The 23,433-nt window shown below is 39.5% G+C and overlaps 1 protein-coding gene across 1 annotated transcript; it reads left to right on the top strand.

The window, feature by feature from the left end:
• Positions 1–4,138: 4,138 nt before the first annotated feature.
• On the top strand, positions 4,139–5,659 carry LOC135627506 (transcription factor MYB78-like). Its single transcript, XM_065133630.1, has 3 exons — positions 4,139–4,391; positions 4,483–4,612; positions 4,677–5,659. The coding sequence occupies exons 1-3, from the start codon at positions 4,286–4,288 to the stop codon at positions 5,104–5,106; spliced, it is 666 nt and encodes a 221-aa protein (XP_064989702.1). The 5' UTR covers positions 4,139–4,285; the 3' UTR covers positions 5,107–5,659.
• Positions 5,660–23,433: the final 17,774 nt, after the last annotated feature.

Raw genomic sequence — 23,433 nt, 5'->3', positions numbered from 1 at the left:
ATCTTAAAACAATATGATAGAAAATCAAATATCAAATAATTGATAAAAACGAATATATAATAGGATATCGTCGAGTTGTAACAAAATATAATGCTCAAGTCAATCAATTAACAAAATAATAAAATAAGAAAATAGATTTACATATAAAACCCTTTAGTGTGAAGAAAGAAAACAAGAGGAAGCCAAAGAAAACTCTTCGTCAAAATCAATTGGATTACAGAGAGTTCTTATTAAATCAATAAGAATATACGTTATCGAGAATAATTCTAATCCTATAAAACTCTTCCACTAATTAAAATCAATTAAATTATAAAGAGTCATTATTAGATCAACTAGAGGATATACATATATATATATATATATATATATATATATATATATATATATATATATATATATATATATATATATATATATAATCAAGAATAATTCTTAGCCTATAAAATAATCACTGACATGAGTTTCAACAGTAAACTCACGAGAACAATCAGTTCTCGCCGGTTGAGATAGCATAAAATAAAATAAAATGGAGATCTACCTCAATCATCTTATAGAGCCTGGCATCGAAAACAATACATTAGAAGATCATAAAGATCGAACTTAAACCAACCATCGTCCTCAGATGAAACATTCTATTGTCCTCCTCTTCCTCTTTCATTCATTAATTATTATTTATGTTCAACCACTTGACAACATGGGTGGTGGGACTACTTAACATTCATCACCTTGCATCTCATACATGGATGACACAGTAACACTCACTTCCCAGTGAGACATCCTTATCCTCTCTGACGCCACCAACAACACTTCGAAATGACCTTTCGAAACATGCAAGAGTCACCAGCTCGATCAACATGTGTTATTGATGATACCAGCTCATCGGTAATGTAATAGCACTACGACTCTCCATTAACAACGGTCTATGTGGAATCTTATCATGGAAGCAAAACAATCAAAGATATCTTAGCTTCCTCATCTTCTTCAATATATATATATATATATATATATATATAAAAGTTGAAAGCTATTTAATTTACCAGAAATTTTTGTGATGCATTACAGCAAACTGAAAGTTTCTTTTACCGAATCAGATTTTTGTTTTAGGTTTCTGACAAGGAAGAATCTATCAAACCCATGTTGAAACAGAAGCGTAACTCATGAAGTAATAGAGCAGCCAACTCCATAGTCACCACCTAATCTTTTGTTTGGTATGTTGCATGAAGCTTGAGTGAGTGCAACATTATTCTTAGTTAGATCCACAATGTTGACTTAATCCGTTGAGATTGTCCATATTGGATATCAAATCATAAGTCGAAATCTGCACCAAAAGGAAATTGTTGGTGTGAATCTGAACATTATGTTGTCAAACTAAACAGCCTAAAGTCAAGCAGTTGTCAGAGTAGGGCCCAATGACAGTGTAATGCAAAGCCAGTATTACATTATTAACAACATGCATTTGAAGTTAGAAGACTACACTCAAAGTAGAGGCTGATAAACATTATTCACATCATGATGTTTAGGTCAAAAAGACACTTCATCTTGACACAAAGCCACACTCAAAAAGTATCCACAAACTAAACCAAAGCTAATAGCTTCTCTCAACTTCTACTCTCATTTCTCTCATGTGATGTTTAGGTCAAAAAGACACTTCATCTAGAAACAAAGCCACACTGAAAAGTATCCACAAACTAAACCAAAGCTAGTAGCTTTTCTCAACTTCTACTCTCATTTCCCTCATGTGTTCTTATTATGTTTCCTAATAGCAAAACTTTAAGTTCTTTCTATCATTAATTGTAAAGAAAGAAAAGTCTTGTGGAAAGCTTTCATGGAACAACTTGTTTGGATTCTTAGCAGTTGGTTTCCTTGATACAATCTAAAGATCAGAGAGAAGAGAGATGCCTCCACTACAATGTTTAGACTAATCTCCTTGGCAATATTCTTTTATGCGATAACCAGCTCATTCTTGTCTTGTTAGAGAAGAAAACATAAAAGAAGGTGGACTTCATTTGGTTTCAATGGTAATAGGGACTGCACTAAGTAGAATTGTTTTTTAGTAATATAAACAATTAGACCAATTAATTTAATGCAGTTGTTTGATAGGGATGGGTTAGGCTTCTACTTGACAATATTTAGACGAGCATCAAATTGATGTGATTTCCTTTTTATCATGTGAAAGGTTTTCTCTGCTTAGAAATATGGACTTCATATGCTTTGTTCACCATCTAAAACTACACCAACCCCCTTTCACTTGGTTTGCACTTCCTATGGTGATTGGATGACTAGAAAAAAATTCTCATATTGTTCGGTCTTTGTTGCTGTATTCCTTCATCATTCTCACCATCACTCTTTTATTGTTGTCACTAGTTGATAATTGTTGAATCAATTAGAACATTTTTGACCTTGTGATAACACACACAAAAAAAAAAAACTATTCCTGATGCTCTAGCAAAATCTTGATCTTTCTTTCCAATATGATATCAATAGTTCTGTGAGAACACTTGAGCACCACGTTCAGATGGAGAGCAATATCAAGAAATATCTCTCTTCACATTGCGATCTAGATGTCTATTATTACTGCTGTGTTAGTGTACTATGAATATGTCATCTGCTCTTTCTTTTCATGGAGAGAGAGAGAGAAGAATTATTCTACTAGTGCAATGGGCATTGAAGTGTTGTCTTTTTGTTTGAAGGTCTTCTTGTTGGCGGAGTCCTCTCTCCGTCGACTCTAATCCGTCCAAAATGACAGTGTTTTGAGACGCGGAGAGAGACTGAAGCTTAATCGGGACCATCATCACATCCAACACGCAAGAACAGGCCGTACGAACAAGCAAAATCCTTTTCAACATCACGAGAAAGTTGCAACATACAAACAAATTTTTATCCTCGTGCAACGCATGCATCCTTCTTCTACCGAGCTCCTTGCTGCCCTCCTGCAAGTGTGAATTTACTGTTAATTATTTTGTTCGCCAAATTACTGGTGCATTTGATCAGGCTATTATCGATCTCCACCACTCCACCTGCTGCTGCTGCTTAGGGCAATAATTCAACTTGCCTCGTTTTGCTCGATTTATCATAATGAGATTATGAAATTTTACCGTTTGCTCGAACTATTTATCCGCTCTGATATCACAATGTTACGATGAGATTGTGCTTTCTCGGAAAATAGCTAACTTCTCACTCGTTATTTTTGTAGTCGTGCTCTTCTTGAGTAGCTCCAACAACTTAAGAGTGAGTTTGCACTTGCAATCCACTTATGACTACAACCTAAGACAACAATTCTCGTTCAGCTATATTATATTCGACGTGAGATCCTAATCAGCTACACCTTACCAAGTTACCGTTGTAGTCAACATGAAATATTTTTTGATAAAATTAAATACAATTAATTCTTTTTTAAGAAATGATATTAAATTTTGTTTTCCTAGATACATCACAATCGGGTATAATCTAATTAGGAGATTCTGATTAGATCTCACTTCCGCTTAACATTTAGATCAAAGTGATTTCTCGAAAAATAGGTCTACTCAACTCAATATAATATATTTTTTTTTTTTCCTTGAGAAAAATGAAGGTGAGACCACAAGCTGATTGTTATCCATAATGAGACTTCTTTTAGTGACAAATAGAAGGCTGATTGATTGCAACATGTTGTGCTGCACATGTAACAGAGAGACTAAGAAACAATTGCCATTATCTCTTCTCATTCTCACTTTGAGATTTTTGAGCTTTTTGTTCTTCTCAAGCAAGACAAGCAGGATGAGAAGCAAAGGATGAGACAGGCCTCATTCATTTTACATCAAGTGAATTCAAGGTGGGCTATATGTCTTCATCTGTTCCTATGGGTTGGAGGAAAAGCAATGGACTCGATTGGCCACTGCAGGTCAACCATCCGACTCATTACTTTGACACTCTTCTTTGTTTTCCGATTCAAGAAGATACACAAGTGTACCCCATCCCATCCAAAAGAAAGAAAATGAAGTAGCTTAGATCCATGTCAGTCAAACTTGGACCACGTAAGCTGAGCATCCTCTGCTCTTGGCATCTCCTGCGGTGGCTGGTCTACTCTTCTGACCTTATTGCAGACCACTTGGGAGCCATGGAAGACCAGAACACAGAAACACACATCACAGATCAAGTCAAACTCCAGACCCCCTTCTTCAGGCTTTACAGAGCTTAAACAAGTCGCGTTATGCCCGACTCCATCACACGTCTTCTTCCACATGATGAACCTCTATAAGAGTCCGACTTCAAGGTTGGAGAAGACACACCAACCGGTGAGAACGAGATGGAGGTGAGAAAAGGGGCGTGGACTGTGGAAGAAGACCTGTTGCTGATGAACTACATCGCTAGCCATGGCGAGGGCCAATGGAATTCGCTCGCTCGCTGTGCAGGTAGCGGACTCATCCCTTTCATGGGAATCAAAGCAAGACTGTGTTAGGTTCTTTGTCTTCATGATGTTTGTCTTCGTTCCGGATCGAACAGGTCTGAGGAGAACAGGCAAGAGCTGCCGGCTCCGGTGGCTCAATTATCTCCGCCCGGACGTCCGCCGCGGCAACATCACTCCCGAAGAGCAGCTCCTCATCCTCGAGCTCCACTCTCGCTGGGGAAACCGGTGAGCAACGATCTCGACAAAGACCTCTCAACGATGACATCTTCCTCACCATGTTGCCTCGTAGGTGGTCGAAGATAGCGCAGTGCTTGCCGGGGAGGACGGACAACGAGATCAAGAACTACTGGAGAACGAGGGTGGAGAAGCAAGCGAAGCAGCTCCGGTGCGACGTTGACAGCCAGCGGTTCAAGGACATGGTGAGGTACATGTGGATGCCTCGACTTGCCGAGAGGGTCCTCGCGTCTTCCGGCGGCAGCTCTGCCCCATTGGCCTGTGAGCGACCGGCAGAGGGAAGCGTTGAGGTCGGTCAGACTTCCGAGACACAGTGCGCGTCAGTTTCAGCGACCGGCGGCACCGCCAGCAGCACGCAGGCGTGCGATGTTGTGACAGCTTCAGAGAGCGTACCGAGTCCCGGAGCTTGTGATGGCTTGGGGTCACCGGATTGGGAAGAGAGCTTGTGGAGCATGGTGGAGGTTTGGTCGCAGCAAGAGCTTTAGAAGGAAGGCGAGAAAGGAAGTAATTGTGAAGACAGAAGAGACAGCATGGATTTGGAAGAAGAAGAAGTTCTTGATTCATCCAATCATCTTCTCAATCTTTCACATATATGTGATCGATATCCCCTCTAAACGTAGTCTCCATACATGCATTAGTCGACTTATTGCGGTGAAATCTCTACCGAAATGCAAACTCTCTACTCATGAGCTTTAACGATCAAGAATAGATGTTGATTCTGATATAAGTCGATGCAGTAGTCAGTGGAGGACACCAGCAATTCAAAGAAATTACACAAATTGCAATTCAAAGGAAAGCTCTGTTTTCCTTGTCTTATTCAAATGCACTTTCGCATCTATTTCTTCTTTCTTTTTTTTTTCTTTTTTCTTCTCTCTCCTTATCTTTTTATATTCTTTTAATTTCTTATCGGTTACCTTTGACTCTATTTTTTTTACTTGATGTAACAAAAAAAAAAAAAAACAAATTTTAATAGTTTCTCGTTTTGAAGATTGGAATTATGTTTGTTTTGATGGTGTGATTAGTATGATAAGAAAGCATAATATTATCTGATTCATAACACGATCAATCCAACTTGGTAGCAGGCGGTGGTGATCAATCAGAATCGCAGATGAAAATAGATGCATATTGTCTCTCTACTCTTCACGTTTGAACTATTAATCGATATCAAAAGCGATGTTACAAGGGAATTAATCTTCTATTATTATACTATTACGAGAATATGAATCACATCTTACTAGCATAGCATGCATTAAAAGGAGAGATTAAGTAACATTTGTTTTTATACGTAATGTGTTTGCTCGGTCAATCGAACTTCCCACTAAAACCCAAGATTAATTTAATTAGATGGATTGACATAAAGCAGAATCATAAAGAAATTAACATAAAGCAGAATCATACATGCCAATGCCAAAAACATCAATAAGGAGTCGATCCTCAAGGATTCTTATATGCCAAATAGGAAATTAGCGAAAAGCGAAATCATACATGTCAATCCTTCACTTGACATATATATAAAGGAAAATCATTCCTTCAGTACACATTCATGTGCAACTTCCCTTAAGGTTATTTAAGGGAAGTTGCACATGAATGGTTTGCAAAGCTCTACCCAGATCAATTTCCTCCTTTGGGTAGTTGGTTAAGGAGTTTAAAGTTAACTTCATCAGCTATTAGCCCTCAAATAAGTCCACCACCTCTCTTCTGGCCACTAGCAAGAGGAGAAGAATCCTTGAAGAGTTATATAAGAAGATTTAATGATAAGATCTACTTAGTTATTGATCTAACACTATTCATCCTCATCAATGCATACATTCATGGGCTTCAACACTAAGTTTTTTTTATAATATTATTACCTAGTCTTCGATCACATTTTTAAAACTCCTACACGAGGAGAATTATTATATAGTTTATTATTATTTGATATTTTATCATTTTATATTGCCTATTGCATGAATATATTATGATGTCCATAGATATGTGCTATGGAATCAGATCGTGATGAGATTACGATAATGAGACCGATTCGCCTTTAAACACATATCCTAAATAATCTCGATCATATGTTACTCGAGATGGACATCAAGATAATTAGACAGACTAGTGTGTTGTATATCCGTCCATATGATAGATATAGCCGGTCTCATAGTTGCTTATGTGGGGACACTAATATAGTGCAGGTGCTCATTGGAGAATAAGTTCACTGATTGATCCACTCACAAAATACTGAATGGTTAATGATGCCTTATTGTCAGACAATGATTTTATTATTCTAGTGGTGTATCTGATACTCAGACTTGAGATACCAATGATGTCCTATATGAGTACTCAACTCTTTGATACCAGACTTAAAGATTTAGAGTTTTCAGATCTAGCATAACCGGTTATCGGGAGTAGTAGCTAACCTTATGAGGGCTATTGAGTATCGATAGATGATCATCCGCTCTTAATGTCATAAGAGGAATATCCCATGTACTCTTGCCCAAACAAATCTCGAGCCAGGGTCATTCGCATTGAGAGAGAAAGAGTTATCTAGGAGAATTTAATTAGAGTGAGACTCATGTAGAAACTATATGGACCTGACAACACTATATCCGATATATGATCTTTGAGATATTAGATGGATGAGGGACTATAGGTGTAAAATAACTGAGTATAGATATATCCAAAGGATTGGATTTTCTTGTATCATCTGGAGACCGCGACGTAGTGGCATAGTACATCCGTAGTCGATGAGTCGAGTGAATTATTATTGAGATAATAATTCATTGAGCTAGAAGGAGTTTTGGCAGGTATGACTCATGGCTAGCTCGATATTGGGCCTAGAGGGTTACACACATATGGTAGGCGTTGCGACGAGTAGAGATTCAGATATGAGATATCCGTTGGAGCCCCTATCTTATTGGATATCCAATAAGTCCCTGAATTATTGGATCCTATGAATGAGATCCAATAAGAGCTAATAAGAGATTATTAGATATAGACCCATTAATCTAAGAGGCTTGGATAGTTTGAGGAAGATCCAGTACTTAATATGGTAGGACCCATTAGGGTTAGGTTGATAGAGGGGCTCTATAAATAGGAGGGAACCAAAGACCCAAGGCTAGAGGTTCTTTTAGGTTCCTTCCACCTATTCTCCTCTCTCCCTCTCCTCCTTATACTGCAGCCCCTATTTCACGCATGTAGATAGCAAGAAGAGGCAGCCCCTTCTTGATTGCGTGGTGCGCGCGAGGAAGAGTTTTGGACAGCGATTTAAGGAGCATCTTTGTAGCCCCTACCATGTGGATCACCACTAGAGAGGAGGGTAGTTGATCTCTTTCATTCTCTCTATAGATCTGTAGATTTTCAGGAAAATATGATCTTCCTAGGTAATTCTCTTACGTGTAGTTTTTTTATTTCGTGTTTTTTTTAGCACCAACTTTTGCATGACGATGAAACCTTATTTTCTATGAGAATTCTAGGATTTTATTTTTCTATTCTTTCACTACATATGTAATGTTGTCTTAGATTTTCTAGCAATGGTATCAGAGCCAGGTTGCTCGTGCAAAAGATTAGCTTTTAAATTGTGTGTGTTGTGTTCAATCACATTAAAATTATTTTACGTGATTACTATAATTTTTTTTTTATCGTAGTTTCTAAATCTGTGCTATAAATTTTCTTGCTATTAAAAGATGTTTTAGAGATAGCTTTTTACGTTAAAATTGTTGACACAAAAGGGGAAGAAAGGGCAGCAATTGTTGCTGCCCTTTGGATTGGTCGAAGGCTGCTTGTAGCCTTGGCCGAGAGCTCCAATTTACTACTCTTGGCCTGGCCAAAAGCAACAGGAACGAGAGTAGCATGGCTGCCCTCAACCTGCTACATGGTAGCCCCTGTAGCCAGGTTTCCTAGCTGCAAGGGGTACCCCTGGCGGCCAGGGTTTCCTGGCCGCAAGGGTTGCCCAAGTGGCCAGGAGTTATAGCATGGGGCACCTGCAGCCCATGGCAACTCTGCAACTATAGTTTCTTGGCTGCAAGGGACTCCTTGGTGGCTAGGGTTTCCTAGCCATGCAAGGCAGTCAAATAGCCTAGGATTCTTGGTTTTTGGGAAGTCTTTATATGGTAATATTTCCTCGCTTAAGAAGGAACTACCCGCCATGTGGGGTACCCTATGGTAGGGTTTCCAAAATACTACATATAATTAATTAAAATAGTTTAATCAATTATTATTATCTAGTAGTCTTACATGGTGATGTGTACATATGATATATGATGTGGATGGATGATCATGAACCGTGTGATGAGATTATTATTATTATTGGAGCCTACGAGTCTCTAATTTATTTCTTGTTTATTGTCTTGCCTACGTGCTTGTGATTAAGTTGTAATTACATAAGAAGGCGCAACGGGAGCATGAAAGCGATAGCGGAACCCACGTGACCTAAGGACATGATATACTTGGTCGAGTCCCTCGATGGTATATTATTTAATTAGACTTATTTTGTAACGAAGGTGTTAACTTAACTAAACATCATGGTTTGTCGAGTCCCTCGAGGCCATGATAGTTCGGAGGCCGAACAAGACAGGAATCACAAGGAGTTGTGATTGACAAGAGTTGCCTACCTTTTGGACTTAATATGATTCATCGAGTCCCTCGAGGTTACATTAAGATATTGATTGAATTCCGATCCCCATTAGAAGTTTGCTAGAGACTTCTGTTTCACATACTAAGGGTGTCACATGACTCACCAAAAAAATAGTGGGAGTAGATTAAGATAGAAATCTATATCTTATTTATTTATTTTTTATAAAATCTGGATGTTATTTATTTCTATTGCATTTTTATTTTCAGAACAATATTACTTTCAAATCCCTTATCTGGCATACCTGATGTCAACCATCTCACTAGTCTGAATTATACGGATTGACCCTATAACTTAAGAATTATTCTCATGGTGGAGAAAATCACATACGTCCTTGATACAGTGATGATGCATACGCCCAAGGAAGGGGTAAGCGATAATGAGATCGCTCGTTATGTGAAGTACATAGATGACTTCACTCTTGCTTAGTTTTACATGTTGGGCTCCATAACTCTTGAGGTACAGTGACTGTATGAAAAAATGGATGTCAGATTCATTCTCCTATATGTCCAAAAACTATTTGAGGAATAGGGAAGGACTCAGCGATATGAGATGATATTCAAGAGCCTCTTCCACGCTAGGATGACTGAGGGGACACAGGTTCAAAACGGTGTCCTAAAAATGATTGAGTAGATAGAGAAACTTACAGGTCTAAGAATGGTCCTAGAGGATAATGTGTGTGTGGATCTTATACTTCTATCTTTACCATTTTTTTTTTTTATAATTCATAATAAATTTTAATATGAACAAGTTTAAGGTGATTCTCCCTGAGCTCCTCAATATGTTGAGGGAGGCAAAGAGCACTATTAAGAAAGAGAAGTTAATTCTCTATATTGGTGAGATCAGAAAGAAAAAGAAAGCAAAAAAATCCCTTAAAAAGGGCAAGCGCAAGGGCAGACCGGGTAAAGCAAATGTTGTTAAGAAAGACTCGACAAAAGACAAAGGCTAGTATTTCCACTATAGCAAAAATGGGTACTGGAAAAGGAACTGCAAAGAGTACCTTGCTAAGAAGCTTCAGGTGCATTAATGATCAGTCTCAATTTGTTACTCTTATGATAACACATGGGTATCATATACCGGTAGTGCTTATCACATTTTCAATTCATTATAGATTCTGGCAAGACCTAAGAGATTAGCGAAAGGCAAGATGAACCTCAAGATGGGCAATGGAGCAAAAGTTGCTGTAGTAACTATTGGCGAGGTCATACTATATCTACCTGGTGGAGCTATTATTACATTAGATGCATGTTATTTTGTTCATTCTATTATAAAAAATATTATTTCTATTTCATGTTTGATAGTTAGTTGATATAAATTAGTTTTTGAGAATAATAGTTGTTCAATAATATTAGATGACGAGATCATCACGAGAGGAATATTATATAATGATTTATTTAAAGTAGACACTGCTCTACATATCATGAATGTAAGTGTGTCCAAGAGGAAATGAGATGAGGTGAATAGTGCATACCTGTGACATTGTAGGCTAGGTCATATCCATGCGAGAAGGATTCAAAAGTTGCTAAAGGATGGATATCTAGATCAATTTGACTATGAATTATATGCAACTTGCGAGCCTTACCTTCATGGAAAACTGACTAACTCTCCTTTTAGTGGAATTGGAGAGAGAGAGAGAGAGAGAGAGAGCCATTGAGTTGTTGGAACTTATACATAGCAATGTATATGGACCCATGTCAACTCATGTCATAGGTGGTTACTCATATTTTATTACTTTTACTGAAAATTTCTAAAGGTATGGATATGTGTACTTGATAAATTACAAGTCTGAGGCATTTGAGAAATTTAAAGAGTATAAGAATAAAGTGAAGAACCTAACTGGAAAGTATATCAAGATTCTTCGATCAGATAAGGAGGTGAGTACTTAAGTACAGAGTTCACCCAATTCCTTAAGGACCATGAGATCCTATCCCAATGGACACCTCCTTATACGCCTCAACTCAATGGTATATCTAGAAGAAGGAATCGTATACTATTAGACATGATACGGTCCATGATGAATTTTGTCGACCTACCCATCTTATTTTGGGGAGACGCCCTAGAGACCGCAGCTTACCTTCTGAACAGATTTCCAACTAAGTTGATAGTGTCTACACTATATGAGATATGGAAAGGGAAGAAGCCCGATATTAAGGTTGTTAAGATTTGGGGCTACCCTGCCCACGTTAAAAAACATAACCCCAAGAAATTACAATCGAGGATAGAGTGGTGCAAGTTCGTGGGATATCCCAAGGAAACTTATGGGTATTATTTCTATCATTTTAATGACCAAAATGTCTTTGTAGCCAAGAGAGCGATGTTCCTTGAGAAGGAACACGTTCTTAATGGAGCCAGTGGGAGAATGAACTCTGGATGAAAAAAATGAGGTTTTGATTAAATTACACTTAGAAGGTTTTGGTTAAATGATGGAGACAGTGGGACCAAAAGGTTTTCATCGTATGTTTTGAATGAAAAAAATGAGAAGAAAAACTCTAGATACAATTAAATAACACTCGGAGGTTTTGGTTACTAAGAATAGGGGGAGAGGTAAGAACACGGATCGAGATAAGAATAAAAAAAGACAGTAGCAGAAGTAAGAGTAAATCAAAGTCAAAATACATGATTCTTGAATGTCATTACTATGGTAAGACATGGCACATCAAGAAATATTGTTTTAGGTGGAAAAAAGAGAATAAAGATAAGAATAGCAATAAAGATAAAGATGATCTTACTGATAAGTAGATGAGATTTTCTAACTGTTTGAGGAAATCTCTTTACTCTGTTGAGGGAAATCCTCTAACTCTGTTGAGGGAAATCCTCTAATCTGTTGAGGAAAATTCTCTCTTCTAACCTGTATAAAAGGAAGGAGGATATGTTAATAACAATCAACTACTTCTACAACTTGTTTATTTTATTTTCTAACATGGTATCAGAGCAGTTCCTCCTAGGCGACAACAGTATCGCCGTGTGTTAGCCAAGCGGCCATAGTAACATGCTGCCTCAAGCGGAGTCACTTAAGAATCACAAGACAGGGATTCAAAGCCAGTAACGAGCATCGTCTTGGCTCTGCTCATCCACTTCTTCTCTTTCTTCATCGCCGGTCTTGCTTTTCTTCGCCGGCCTTGCTCCCTCTCCTATTTGCTGCCTACAGCAGACACTCTCCGTCGTCGTCACGCAAGGAGGAAAACATTCTCTCACTGCCTCCTCAATAGCGGTGAATGGCGAACAGCGGTGCCTTCCTCACTTCCCGGCCAGCAACAATCGCAACTGCTGCATCTTCCTCTACCACAGCAGCCTTCGCTGCCGCTTCCCTCTACACAACGGCGCCTCCTTAACGGCGGTGTCCTCCTCCTCAAACAGTTAGGAAATCTCATCTACTTATCATTCGCTGCTGATGCATGGTCTACACTACAAACTACCCTAGCAAATCATTCGCGTACTCGCAAGCTCAGTCTTCTATCCAAGCTTATGGTGACAAAACAAGAGGGAAGTAGTATATCTGATTATCTACAACACATCAAGGTTATCATTGATGACTTGGCCTTAATAGGTCATTCCCTATGTGACGAAGAGGTTGTCATTCATACCCTCAATGGTCTCGACACCGACTACAAGGAATTGGCTGCTGCAATTCGGGCACGCGACTCGCCAGTCTCTTTTGAAGATCTCTATGATAAGCTGACTGACTACGAGATGTAATTGAAACATGCGAACAAACTACCTGGATCAACTGTCACTGCTCAAGTCAGTCATAAGTCTAAACGGAAGAGCACTCGGTACTCGTCGAACATCACCCAAGGTTTGGCTACTGCGCCTCTTGATTCTGTGAGTTCCATGCAACAACCCTCCTACCCTCCTAGTCATCACTTCTCGTAAAGTGGCAACTCCAGCCATCATCCGTCTTGGCGTCCTGCCCTACCGAGCCATCAAAGACGGGTCGTTTGCCAACTGTGTGACAAAGTCGGCCACTCCGCTAAAGTTTGCTGGTCTCGTCCCCGCCTCCCTGCTCCGTCACACTGGCCTCAGGCAAATCTCCTAACTTCTCCGACACCTAGCCAGTCCAACTGGATTGTCGACTCTGGTGCCTCTCATCACATCACCGCTGATCTTCAGAATTTGTCTCTTCACAATCCCTATGACGACGATGAAGATATCATCATCGGTGATGGTAAAGGACTTCCTATAACTCATACTGGTTCCACAACGCTTAATTCTGACTCTAATACATTTACGCTCGATGATGTTTTATGTGCTCCTCATATTAAATGCAACCTCATTTTTGTTTCTCAATTTTGCAAACATAACAGTACTTCCATTGAATTCTTTCCTGATTCTTTTCTTGTTAAGGACTTGAGCACGGGGGCATCATTGGTCCAAGGCCCGAATAAAGACAACATTTACGAATGGCCGTCAACCTCTCGAATAACCCAGCCCACTGTTCATTCTTCTGTTGCGGCTCCAATTGATGTGTGGCATCGTCGGCTTGGTCATCCCTCGTCCTTTATTCAGCAGAAATTATTATCTTGTCACTCTCTTCCTCTTTTTAAGTCCACTAATTCTATGATGCATTGTGATGCTTGTCTTAGTAATAAGAGTCATCGGCAGCCTTTTGGCTCATCTTCCATTTCCTCTTCTAAACCTTTTGAAATTATATATACTGATGTTTGGGGTCCTGCTCCAATCTTATCTTTTGATAAGTTCCGATTTTATGTTATTTTTGTAGATCACTTCTCTAAGTACACATGGATATATCCTCTTTCCCATAAATCTGACGTTTCTTGCATTTTTTCCACTTTCCAGAAGTTGGTCGAAAACTATTTTCAGTCTACCATTAAGACAGTCTACTCTGATGGTGGTGGTGAATATCAAGCCCTGGCATCCCATCTCTTAGCTTGTGGCATTCAACACCTCAAGTCTCCCCCACATACTCCTCAACTAGTTGGTTCTGCCGAACGCAAACATCGGCATATAGTAGAAACTGGACTCACACTTCTACATCAGGCTTCCATGCCTTCAACTTTTTGGACAGCAGCCTTTCAAACTGTTGTCTACCTAATTAATCGAATGCCTACACCAGTTCTACAATACCGGTCCCCCTTTGACACACTATTTCACAAACCCCCTAACCTTCGTAAACTCCGAGTGTTCGGTTGTTTATGTTATCCTTGGTTACGTCCCTATGCCTCTCATAAGTTAACATCCCGATCTACTCCTTGTGTCTTTATTGGTTACTCACTTGAACATAATGCTTTCCGCTGCTATAATCTCCACACTCACAAAATCTTCATATCACGTCACGTTGTCTTTGTTGAGTCTAACTTTCCTTTCCAAACCCTTCCATATCCTGCCATACAGACCACTTCACTATCTCACTGGGGTATACCTTCGGTCCAATCGGACGAGCCTCCCATGACTTCGTCTACTTCCTCCCCTCTTGATCCGCACTATATCACTCCAGTTCAACACTTGCCCATTCCTACTCCACTCCACTCTTCCCCAATTGATGGGGCAATATGTTCCGAGACACAACCATCCTCTTTATCTCCTTCTTGCCCAAGTGTCCCTGACGTATCTCCACTTGACCCGACTTATGCCACAGATCCTCACCCAACATCACCTCCCAATCCTGTCGTCTCTAATCATCCTATGACCACTCGCTCTAAGCATGGTATTTTTAAACCTCGTCAGGTACTTAACCTTCAAGCTATCATGAATTCCTCATCCCCCAACATTGAACCCACCACCTTTACTCAAGCCCAAAAATCTCCTCATTGGCGTACTGCCATGAGTGAGGAATATAATGCCCTCCTCCATAATTCAACGTGGGATCTCATTCCTTTCCATCCTTCACAAAACATCATCGGGTGTAAGTGGGTCTTTAGAATTAAGCGGAACCCAGATGGCTCTGTTGCCCGATATAAGGCACGCTTGGTCTCCAAAGGGTTTCATCAACGACCTGGGATTGATTTCACTGAGACGTTTAGTCCTGTTGTTAAACCCACTACAATCCGGCTCATCCTGAGTTTGGCTCCCACTAAAGGCTGGCAATTACGACAATTGGATGTTAATAATGCATTTCTACAGGGATCTCTATCCAAAGATGTTTTTATGCAACAACCCCCCGGTTTTACTCATCCTCAGTATCCACAGCATGTTTGCAAACTTCGGAAAGCCATTTATGGACTTCGTCAGGCTCCGAGAGCTTGGTACATTGAACTTAGCTCATTTTTTATTTCTATCGGCTTTCTTAACTCCAAATCTGACACTTCGTTGTTTCTGTGACATTATCATGGAAACACAATGTATATTCTGGTATATGTGGATGATATTATTGTCACAGGCAACAATCCCATCAGCATCCAAGCGTTCATCAAACAGTTGGTAGCTCGATTCTCGCTTAAGGATCTCGGACCCTTGAGTTACTTTCTGGGCGTCGAAGCTACCTTCACATCTTCCGGTTTCCTTTTATCACAACGCAAGTACATTCAAGATTTGTTATTAAAGACAAACATGCAGGATGCAAATGCAGTTACAACCCCCATCTCTACTAGTGGTTCTCTCAAATTATCGGATGGAAGTCCTGCTACAGAACCCACTCAATACCGCCAAGTTGTTGGCTCTTTACAATACTTAGCTCTCACGCGTCCAGACATCTCATTTACTGTCAACAAATTATCACAGTTTATGCATCAACCATCTACTCTACACTGGTCTGCGGTCAAGAGACTTCTACGATATCTTAAAGGGACCTTAAATCATGGACTCTTTTTTCGTAAACACTCTCCACTTTGTCTTCATGCCTTTGCCGATGCTGATTGGGCAGGTAACCTTGATGATAGAACATCCACATCAGGGTATATTATCTTCCTTGGTGCTCATCCAATCAGCTGGAGTTCTAAGAAGCAAAAGATAGTCGCTCGGTCTACAACTGAAGCTGAATACCGTGCCATTGCCGCTACCACTGCAGAACTCAATTGGATCACGAATCTACTCCAGGAACTCAACATCGATTCCACCCCTACAATATATTGTGATAACATTGGAGCTACCTATCTGTGCGCTAATCCGGTATTCCACTCCCGCATAAAACATATTGCTATTGATTTCCACTTTGTACGCGATCAAGTTATCCGCCGTCAACTTCGTGTTTCTCATGTTCATACGGCTAATCAATTGGCCGACTCATTTACGAAGCCTCTAGCTCGTAAACTTTTTGCATTACATCAATCCAAGATTGGCCTCCTTGATCGGAGCACCATCTTGCGGGGGCATGATAAGTAGATGAGATTTCCTAACTGTTTGAGGAAATCTCTCTACTCTGTTGAGGGAAATCCTCTAACTCTGTTGAGGGAAATCCTCTAATCTGTTGAGGAAAATTCTCTCTTCTAACCTGTATAAAAGGAAGGAGGATATATTAATAACAATCAACTACTTCTACAACTTATTTATCTGTTTATTTTCTAACACTTACTATGGTTTATTATGTAGAGGACATCAATTTTACTAAGAATGAAACTAGTTCGGTCTTTGACAATGTTGTTGCCTACCATGTTACATCAAGGATGGATTTCTTCACTTCTTATACTTCAAGTGATTTTGGAGTTCTAAAAATGGGCAATGATGAAGTGCTAAAGGTTATAGGCACTAGAATTGTTTGTTTAGAGACTGACATTAGGACAAAGCTTTTCTCAAGAATGTCAGATATGCACTAGATGTTTGGCTGCACTTGATCTCTATAGAGAGGCTTGATGATGATGGTTATTATGGCTTTTTTTTTTGTGATAATCAGTAGAAAATCACTAAATGCTTTATAACTGTAGCTCGAGGAAAGAAGTCTTATGGCTTATATTGGTTACAGGCTTCAGTTAATACTGATCAAGTTAATGTAGTTGAGAGTATTGACTCTTGAGATTTATGGCACAGAAGGTTGAGTCATATCAGTGTAAAGGGACTTGACTATCTAACCCAGAAGAATATGCTTTTAGTGTTGAAAGGTGCAAATCTTGATAAGTGTGTTCTTTGGTTGGGAAATAGAAAAGAGTTTCTTTCAAACATCATCTTTCTTCTAAGAAAAATGAGCTACTTGGTATACTATGTTTGTGGTCCTTTAAAAGTAAGGTCATTTGGCGATGCATGTTACTTTATGACATTTATTGATGATCATTACAGGAAACTTTGGATCCATGTTTTGAAGCCAAACGATCAAGTCCTTAATACATTCAAGAAATATCAAGCATCTATTAAGAGAGAAATAGGGAAAAATTAAAATACATCCGCGTTGATAATAGTGGAGAATATTATGGGCCCTTTGATGCATATCGAAGGAAGCAAGGTATTAGGCATTAAAAGACATCTCCTAAGACTCCTCAATTAAATGGTTTTGCATAAAGGATGAACGGAATATTAATGGAGAGAATCAAATGTGTGCTTAAAGAAGCAAAATTGCCTAATTCTTTTCGGGGTGAGGCCTTGTACACTATTGCTAATGTTATTAATCTAACTCCTACTGTTGCTTTACATAATGATGTTCCTAATAGGGTGTGTGTTTAGTTATAAATATTTTATACATATCCGAGAGATCCAAGTTAAATTCTAAGACAAGGCAATGCATTTTCATTGGGTATGGCCAAGATGAGTTTGGCTATAGATGTTTGTAGGGAAATCTAGGGGCGACATCACATACATAGTGGAAGAACATAAAAAAATAAAATCTTCAATTTCTCAAAGATGTGTTCATCGTCGTGAGAAGATTAGTGCTCAAAATCCGTGAAACTTAAAACTATGTATATGAAAGATTATGTTATCTAGGAAGATCGTATATCCCTAAATCCCTATATATCTCTAGGAGAGGGTGAAGGAGGTCAAGTGTCATTCTCTCTAGCGATGATCCACACAACAAGGCTGTGATGATATTCAAAACTCCAAGCCTATTATATGAGGAGGAGAAGGGGAGGAGAATAAGAGAGGCAACCCAAAGAGGCTCTAGCCTATGAACCATTGGTTCCCTCTTATTTATAGAGGTCTCCTATCAACTTAACCCTAATGGATCTTGCCCTATTGGGTATTGAATCTCTATCCAACTGCCTAGGCCTCTTAGATTAGTGGATCTCTATCTAATAATCTCTCATTGGCTCTTATTGGATATCATCTATAGGATCCAATAATCCGAGAGCTTATTAGATATACAATAAGATATGGGCTCCGGCGGATATCTCATATCCGAACCTCTACTCATCGCAACACCTACCATATATATGTGACCCTCTAGGCCCAATATCAAGCTACTCATAAGTCATATCTGTCAGAATTCCTTCTTGCTTAGTGAATTATTAATTCTATAATAATTCATTCGACTCATCGACTACGGATGTACTAGGCTACTACACCGCAGTCTCCAAACGATACAGGGGAATCCAATCAATTGGACCTATCTGTCCTTAATTACCATGTATCTATAGTCTCTCATCCATCCAATATCCCAGAGATTATATAATGGATATGGTGTTGTCAGACCCATACGGTTTCTTCTCGAGTCTCACTCTAATTAGATTCTCCTGGAGAACTCTTTCTCTCTTAATCCGAATGACCTTAACCGGGGATTTATTTGAGCAAAAACATATGGGATATTCCTGTCATGACATCGAGATTGGATGATCCTTTATCGACACTCAATAGTCCTTGTAAGGTTAGCTACCACTCCTGATAACTGGTTGTGCTGGATCTGGAACCTCCTTACCTATAAGTTTGGTATTAAATAGTGGAGTACTCATATAGGATATCCTTGGTATCTTAAGTCCAAGGACCAGATACACCATTGGGACTACAGAATCGCTATCTAACAATAAGACATCATCAACTATCTAGCATTCCGTAAGCGGATCAATTAGTGAACTCATTCTCCAATGAGCACATGTATTGTATCCCTAGTATCCCCACACGAGTAGCTATGAGACTAGTTGTATCCATCATATGGACGAGTATATAATATACAAGTCTGTCCGATTATCTCAATGTCCTTCTCGAGTAACCTATGACCAGGATTATTTTGGGTTTGTGTTTAAAGGTGAATCGGTCTCATTATCATGATCTCATCACGATCTGATTCTCATTGCACAAATCCATGGACATCACAATATATATGCATATATGCAATAAACAATATAAAGTGATAAAATGTCAAACTATAATAAATGAAAAGAGTGCGTATCATGTCACACGTGTTATCACTCACGTGATTTGCTTACAGGGCACTTATGACTAGCAATCTCCTATTTGACCTAAAGTCAATCACTTATGTGTTTGATCCCCATCAGACTCTTGTGACGTTAAAAAATAATCTGAGATAATAGCTTTATCAGTGGATCTGCGATGTTATCTTTAGATGAAACTCTTTCCACTATTACATTTACTCGGGCTACAATCTCTATAATAAGTTGGAACCTCCTCAGAAAATTTTTAATGAGACCTGGGTTCCTTTGCATCAGCAATCACCCCGTTATTGTCGCAATATAAGGGAATCGACTCCTCACTGCTCGGCATGACTCCTAGATTTTTGATGAACTTATTTATCCAGACTTCCTCCTTTACTGCCTCTAATACAACAATGTACTCTATCTCTATGGTCTAATCAGTAGTAGTATCTTGCTTGGAACTCTTCCAGCATACTGCTCTTCTATTCAGGGTAAACGCATACCCCAAATTTGACTTGCCATTATCGACATCAGACTAAAAACTTAAGTCCATGTAGCCTTCAACCTTGAAGCTATGGTAGAACCCTTACAGATTCTAAGCTTAGGGTTGATCTCTTTAGGGGATCCGCCTTTTTGGAACTCTATACGGGTTCCTACCTCTAGGTTTCTGCTCAAAAGTTGTTAAAAAGATTCATCTATTCCTTATTAAAAGATGACGAATACATGACTATTTATAGGGCTTCTAAATCCCAACTCCTAATAGGACTCCTACTCAAGACTCATACTTCTAACCAACTCCTAATGCTTCTCTAAGAAACAACCTCCAAACTAATCCTAGCTTTAGCCGGCCTCTTCACCTCTTTAATAGTGGTCGGCTAGGTAGGTTTTATATGAATGTCTCTTTCAATGAAACTCAATTATGGCTCTCCTAGCTAGAGTCCTAATAGACCCGCCCTCTTCAAATTAGCATTGTCCTCAAGGCTGGGAATCCATGAATTCTAAGAATTTGCTCTTCAAGTTATCATATTTCTCCCAAGTGGCATATTCTGCTAGTAGGTTCATCCTGTTGGGAAATCTTGGGGGCGACATCATATGTGCAGCGGAAGAACAAGAAAACAAAATCTTCGATTCCTAAAGAGATGTTCGTCGTCGTACGAAGATTGGTGCACAAAATCTGCGAAACTTAAAACTGCGTATAGAGTAGATTGTGTTACCTAAGGAGATTGTATATCACTGTTTCCTTGCAGATCCTTAGGAGAGGGTAAAGGAGGTCAAGTGTTCTTCTCTCAAGCGGTGATCCACACAGCAGGGCTGCGACGATGCTCCTCAAAACTCTAGGCCTGCTTTGAGGTGGAGAGGGGAAGGAGAATAGGAGAGGCAAACAAAGGCTCTAGCCTATGAGGCTCTGAATCCTTCCTATTTATAGAGGTCTCCTATCAAACCCTAATGGATCCTCCCCTAGTGGGTATTGGATCTGCATCCAATAAGACAAGGGCTCCGTCGGATATCTCATATCCGAACCTCTACACATCGTAATGTTGAATCTCAGATTTTGATGATAAAATCAATTGATGGGTTAATTGATCTAATCCATATTATTGAGCTAAGTGTGTAGGATTAACTACGATAACCAGAAAACACAAAGCAAGTATACCGGAGTCAAGTTCGATGGACGTTTAAGAGTCCAAAGAATCGTCGGAGATGTTGCCGGAACAAATCGAGAAGAAATCGGGAACCTGTCGGAATTTTTGGAAGTTCACCGAAGAGATCGTCGGAGGTTCACGGAGATCACCGAGAAGGCTCGGCTACTCGTTAAAGTCATCACAAGTTCGGGAGCTTGCTGGGAGTCCGTCGGAAGAAGTTCGTCGAAAGCTTATCGAAACAAGACTCGACGTTCGCGGTTGAAAGCTTGCTTAGGATGTGTTTTTTGTTATGTAGTTCACTTGTAATTAGGATTAGGATTAAGAGATAATCCTATATCCTGGTTAGGGGCCAACTGGGCCCAAAGTCAGATATGGTTTGGGCTAAAATTAAGCCAAACCAGTGAAATCGAAGAGCCAGGCGGTGGCACCGCCCAGCACCCGAGAGCTGGGCGGTGACACCTCCTTGGCTGGGCGGTTGCACCGTCCAGCACCCGAGCGCTGGGCGGTGGCACCGCTTGGCTGGGCGGTGGCACCTCCAACACCGGGAACCCAAAGAGAATTCAAATTTTGGAGCCCAAAATTTGAATCCTCTTGAGGCCTATAAATACCTCTCAAATCTCAACTGAGAGAACAACTTTTGAGCAGCAAGTAATTGAGAGAAAAGTCTTAGAAGAGTCTTTGCCTTTCTTGTTTTCATTTGCTAGTGTTCACCTCTTTTTTTCTTGTTGAAAATCTGTAAGAGAGTGAACCGCTTGTAAAAGTTGTAAGAGGGGTATTCACCCTTCCCTTTCAAGAGATTTGCTAGTGGAAGGTGGGAGCCTCATCGAAGAGGGGCCTCGCAAGTGGATGTAGGTCACTTGACCGAACCACTTTAAAAACAGCGTAATCTCTGGTTTGCATTTCATTACTGCTATTTACATTACTGCAAACCCTCTTACTGCTTTATTTCCTCATTACATTTACTGCACAACTTTGCGAATACGCTTTTAAGTTAAGCACTTCCAATTACGATTTCTTATCGTACGAAAGATTTGTCTAAAATCGAAGTTTTAATCCGCTGCACTAATTCACCCCCCCTCTTAGTGCCGCTCCGAACCTAACAAGTGGTATCAGAGCGAGGTTATCTCTCATATTTGGTTTAATACCCAAGAGAGATGGCTTACTCCGGCATGCAAGAGGGCCATTCTATTGCACGACCACCTTTGTTTAATGGGTCGGATTACACATATTGGAAGACTCGCATGAGGATCTTCCTCATTTCTATGGACTTTGAGCTTTGGTCTATTGTCGAGAATGGATTTCAAAAATCTTCTCTTCCGATGAGCGAATGGAATGAATCGGAGAAGAAGGTTTTTGCTTTAAATGCAAAGGCTATGAATGCCTTGTTTTGTGCATTAGACAAAAACGAATTTAATCGTGTTTCAATGTGTGATTCGGCTTTTGATATTTGGAGAACTCTTGAGGTCACTCATGAAGGTACTAGCCGAGTGAAAGAGTCCAAAATCAACATCCTTGTGCACTCTTATGAACTTTTCTAAATGAAACCAAGTGAGTCCATCGGAGACATATACACCTGGTTTACGGATGTCATCAATGGACTCAAAGCTCTTGGTAAAGAATTTACTAACTTTGAATTAGTAACTAAAATCTTAAGATCCCTCCCTAAAAGTTGGGATCCAAAAGTTACGGCCATTCAAGAGGCCAAAGACCTTAAAGCATTCCCTCTTGAAGAGCTCATTGGGTCTCTAATGACCTACGAAATGACATGTCAAGCTCATGACGAGCTCGAGAACCCCCTTCCAAAGAACAGGAAGGATATGGCACTCAAATCACAAGAAGACCACTTGAAAGGAACATCAAGTGATGAGGACAGTGACAATGACATTGCACTTTTGACTCAAAAATTTAAAAAATATTTAAGAAAGAACAAATTTAAAAATAATATAAAAAATAAATTTGAACAAAAGAAGGACCAAGTGATTTGCTATGAATGCAAAAAATCGGGACACTACAAGAACGATTGTCCTCAAGCCAAAAAGAGGACATCAAAGAAGAAGGTGCTCAAGGCAACATGAGATGATTCAAGCGCGTCCAAAGAAGAGGAGTCCAACACCGAGCAAGTTGCTCATTATGCGCTAATGGCTTTAGGAGAAGAGGTATGTGATTTATTTAATGAAGATTTATCTTTTGAAGAACTCTCTATCGCTTTTCATGAATTATTTGATGAATATAGAACTGTTAGCAAGAAGTTATATCTTAAAGAAAGAGCATGCTTTGCTACAAGATAAGTTTGATAGTCTTCAAACTCCTCCATGCTCTAAGTGTGAGCATTTAGAAGCAATAAAAAATGAAAATTTGCTTCTTAAGGAA

Source organism: Musa acuminata, chromosome BXJ2-11 (genome assembly GCF_036884655.1).
Source record: "Musa acuminata AAA Group cultivar baxijiao chromosome BXJ2-11, Cavendish_Baxijiao_AAA, whole genome shotgun sequence".
Lineage (NCBI taxonomy): Eukaryota > Viridiplantae > Streptophyta > Magnoliopsida > Zingiberales > Musaceae > Musa > Musa acuminata.
The sequence above is the reverse complement of the archived record's forward strand: the minus strand, read 5'-3'. Positions and strand labels throughout refer to the sequence as shown.

Coding starts and splice junctions, on each gene's coding strand:
- LOC135627506 (XM_065133630.1), top strand. CDS start 4,286: ATGGAGGTGAGAAAAGGGGCGTGGACTGTGGAAGAAGACCTGTTGCTG. Junction 4,392..4,482: donor TTCGCTCGCTCGCTGTGCAG/GTAGCGGACTCA, acceptor CGGATCGAACAG/GTCTGAGGAGAACAGGCAAG. Junction 4,613..4,676: donor CACTCTCGCTGGGGAAACCG/GTGAGCAACGAT, acceptor GTTGCCTCGTAG/GTGGTCGAAGATAGCGCAGT.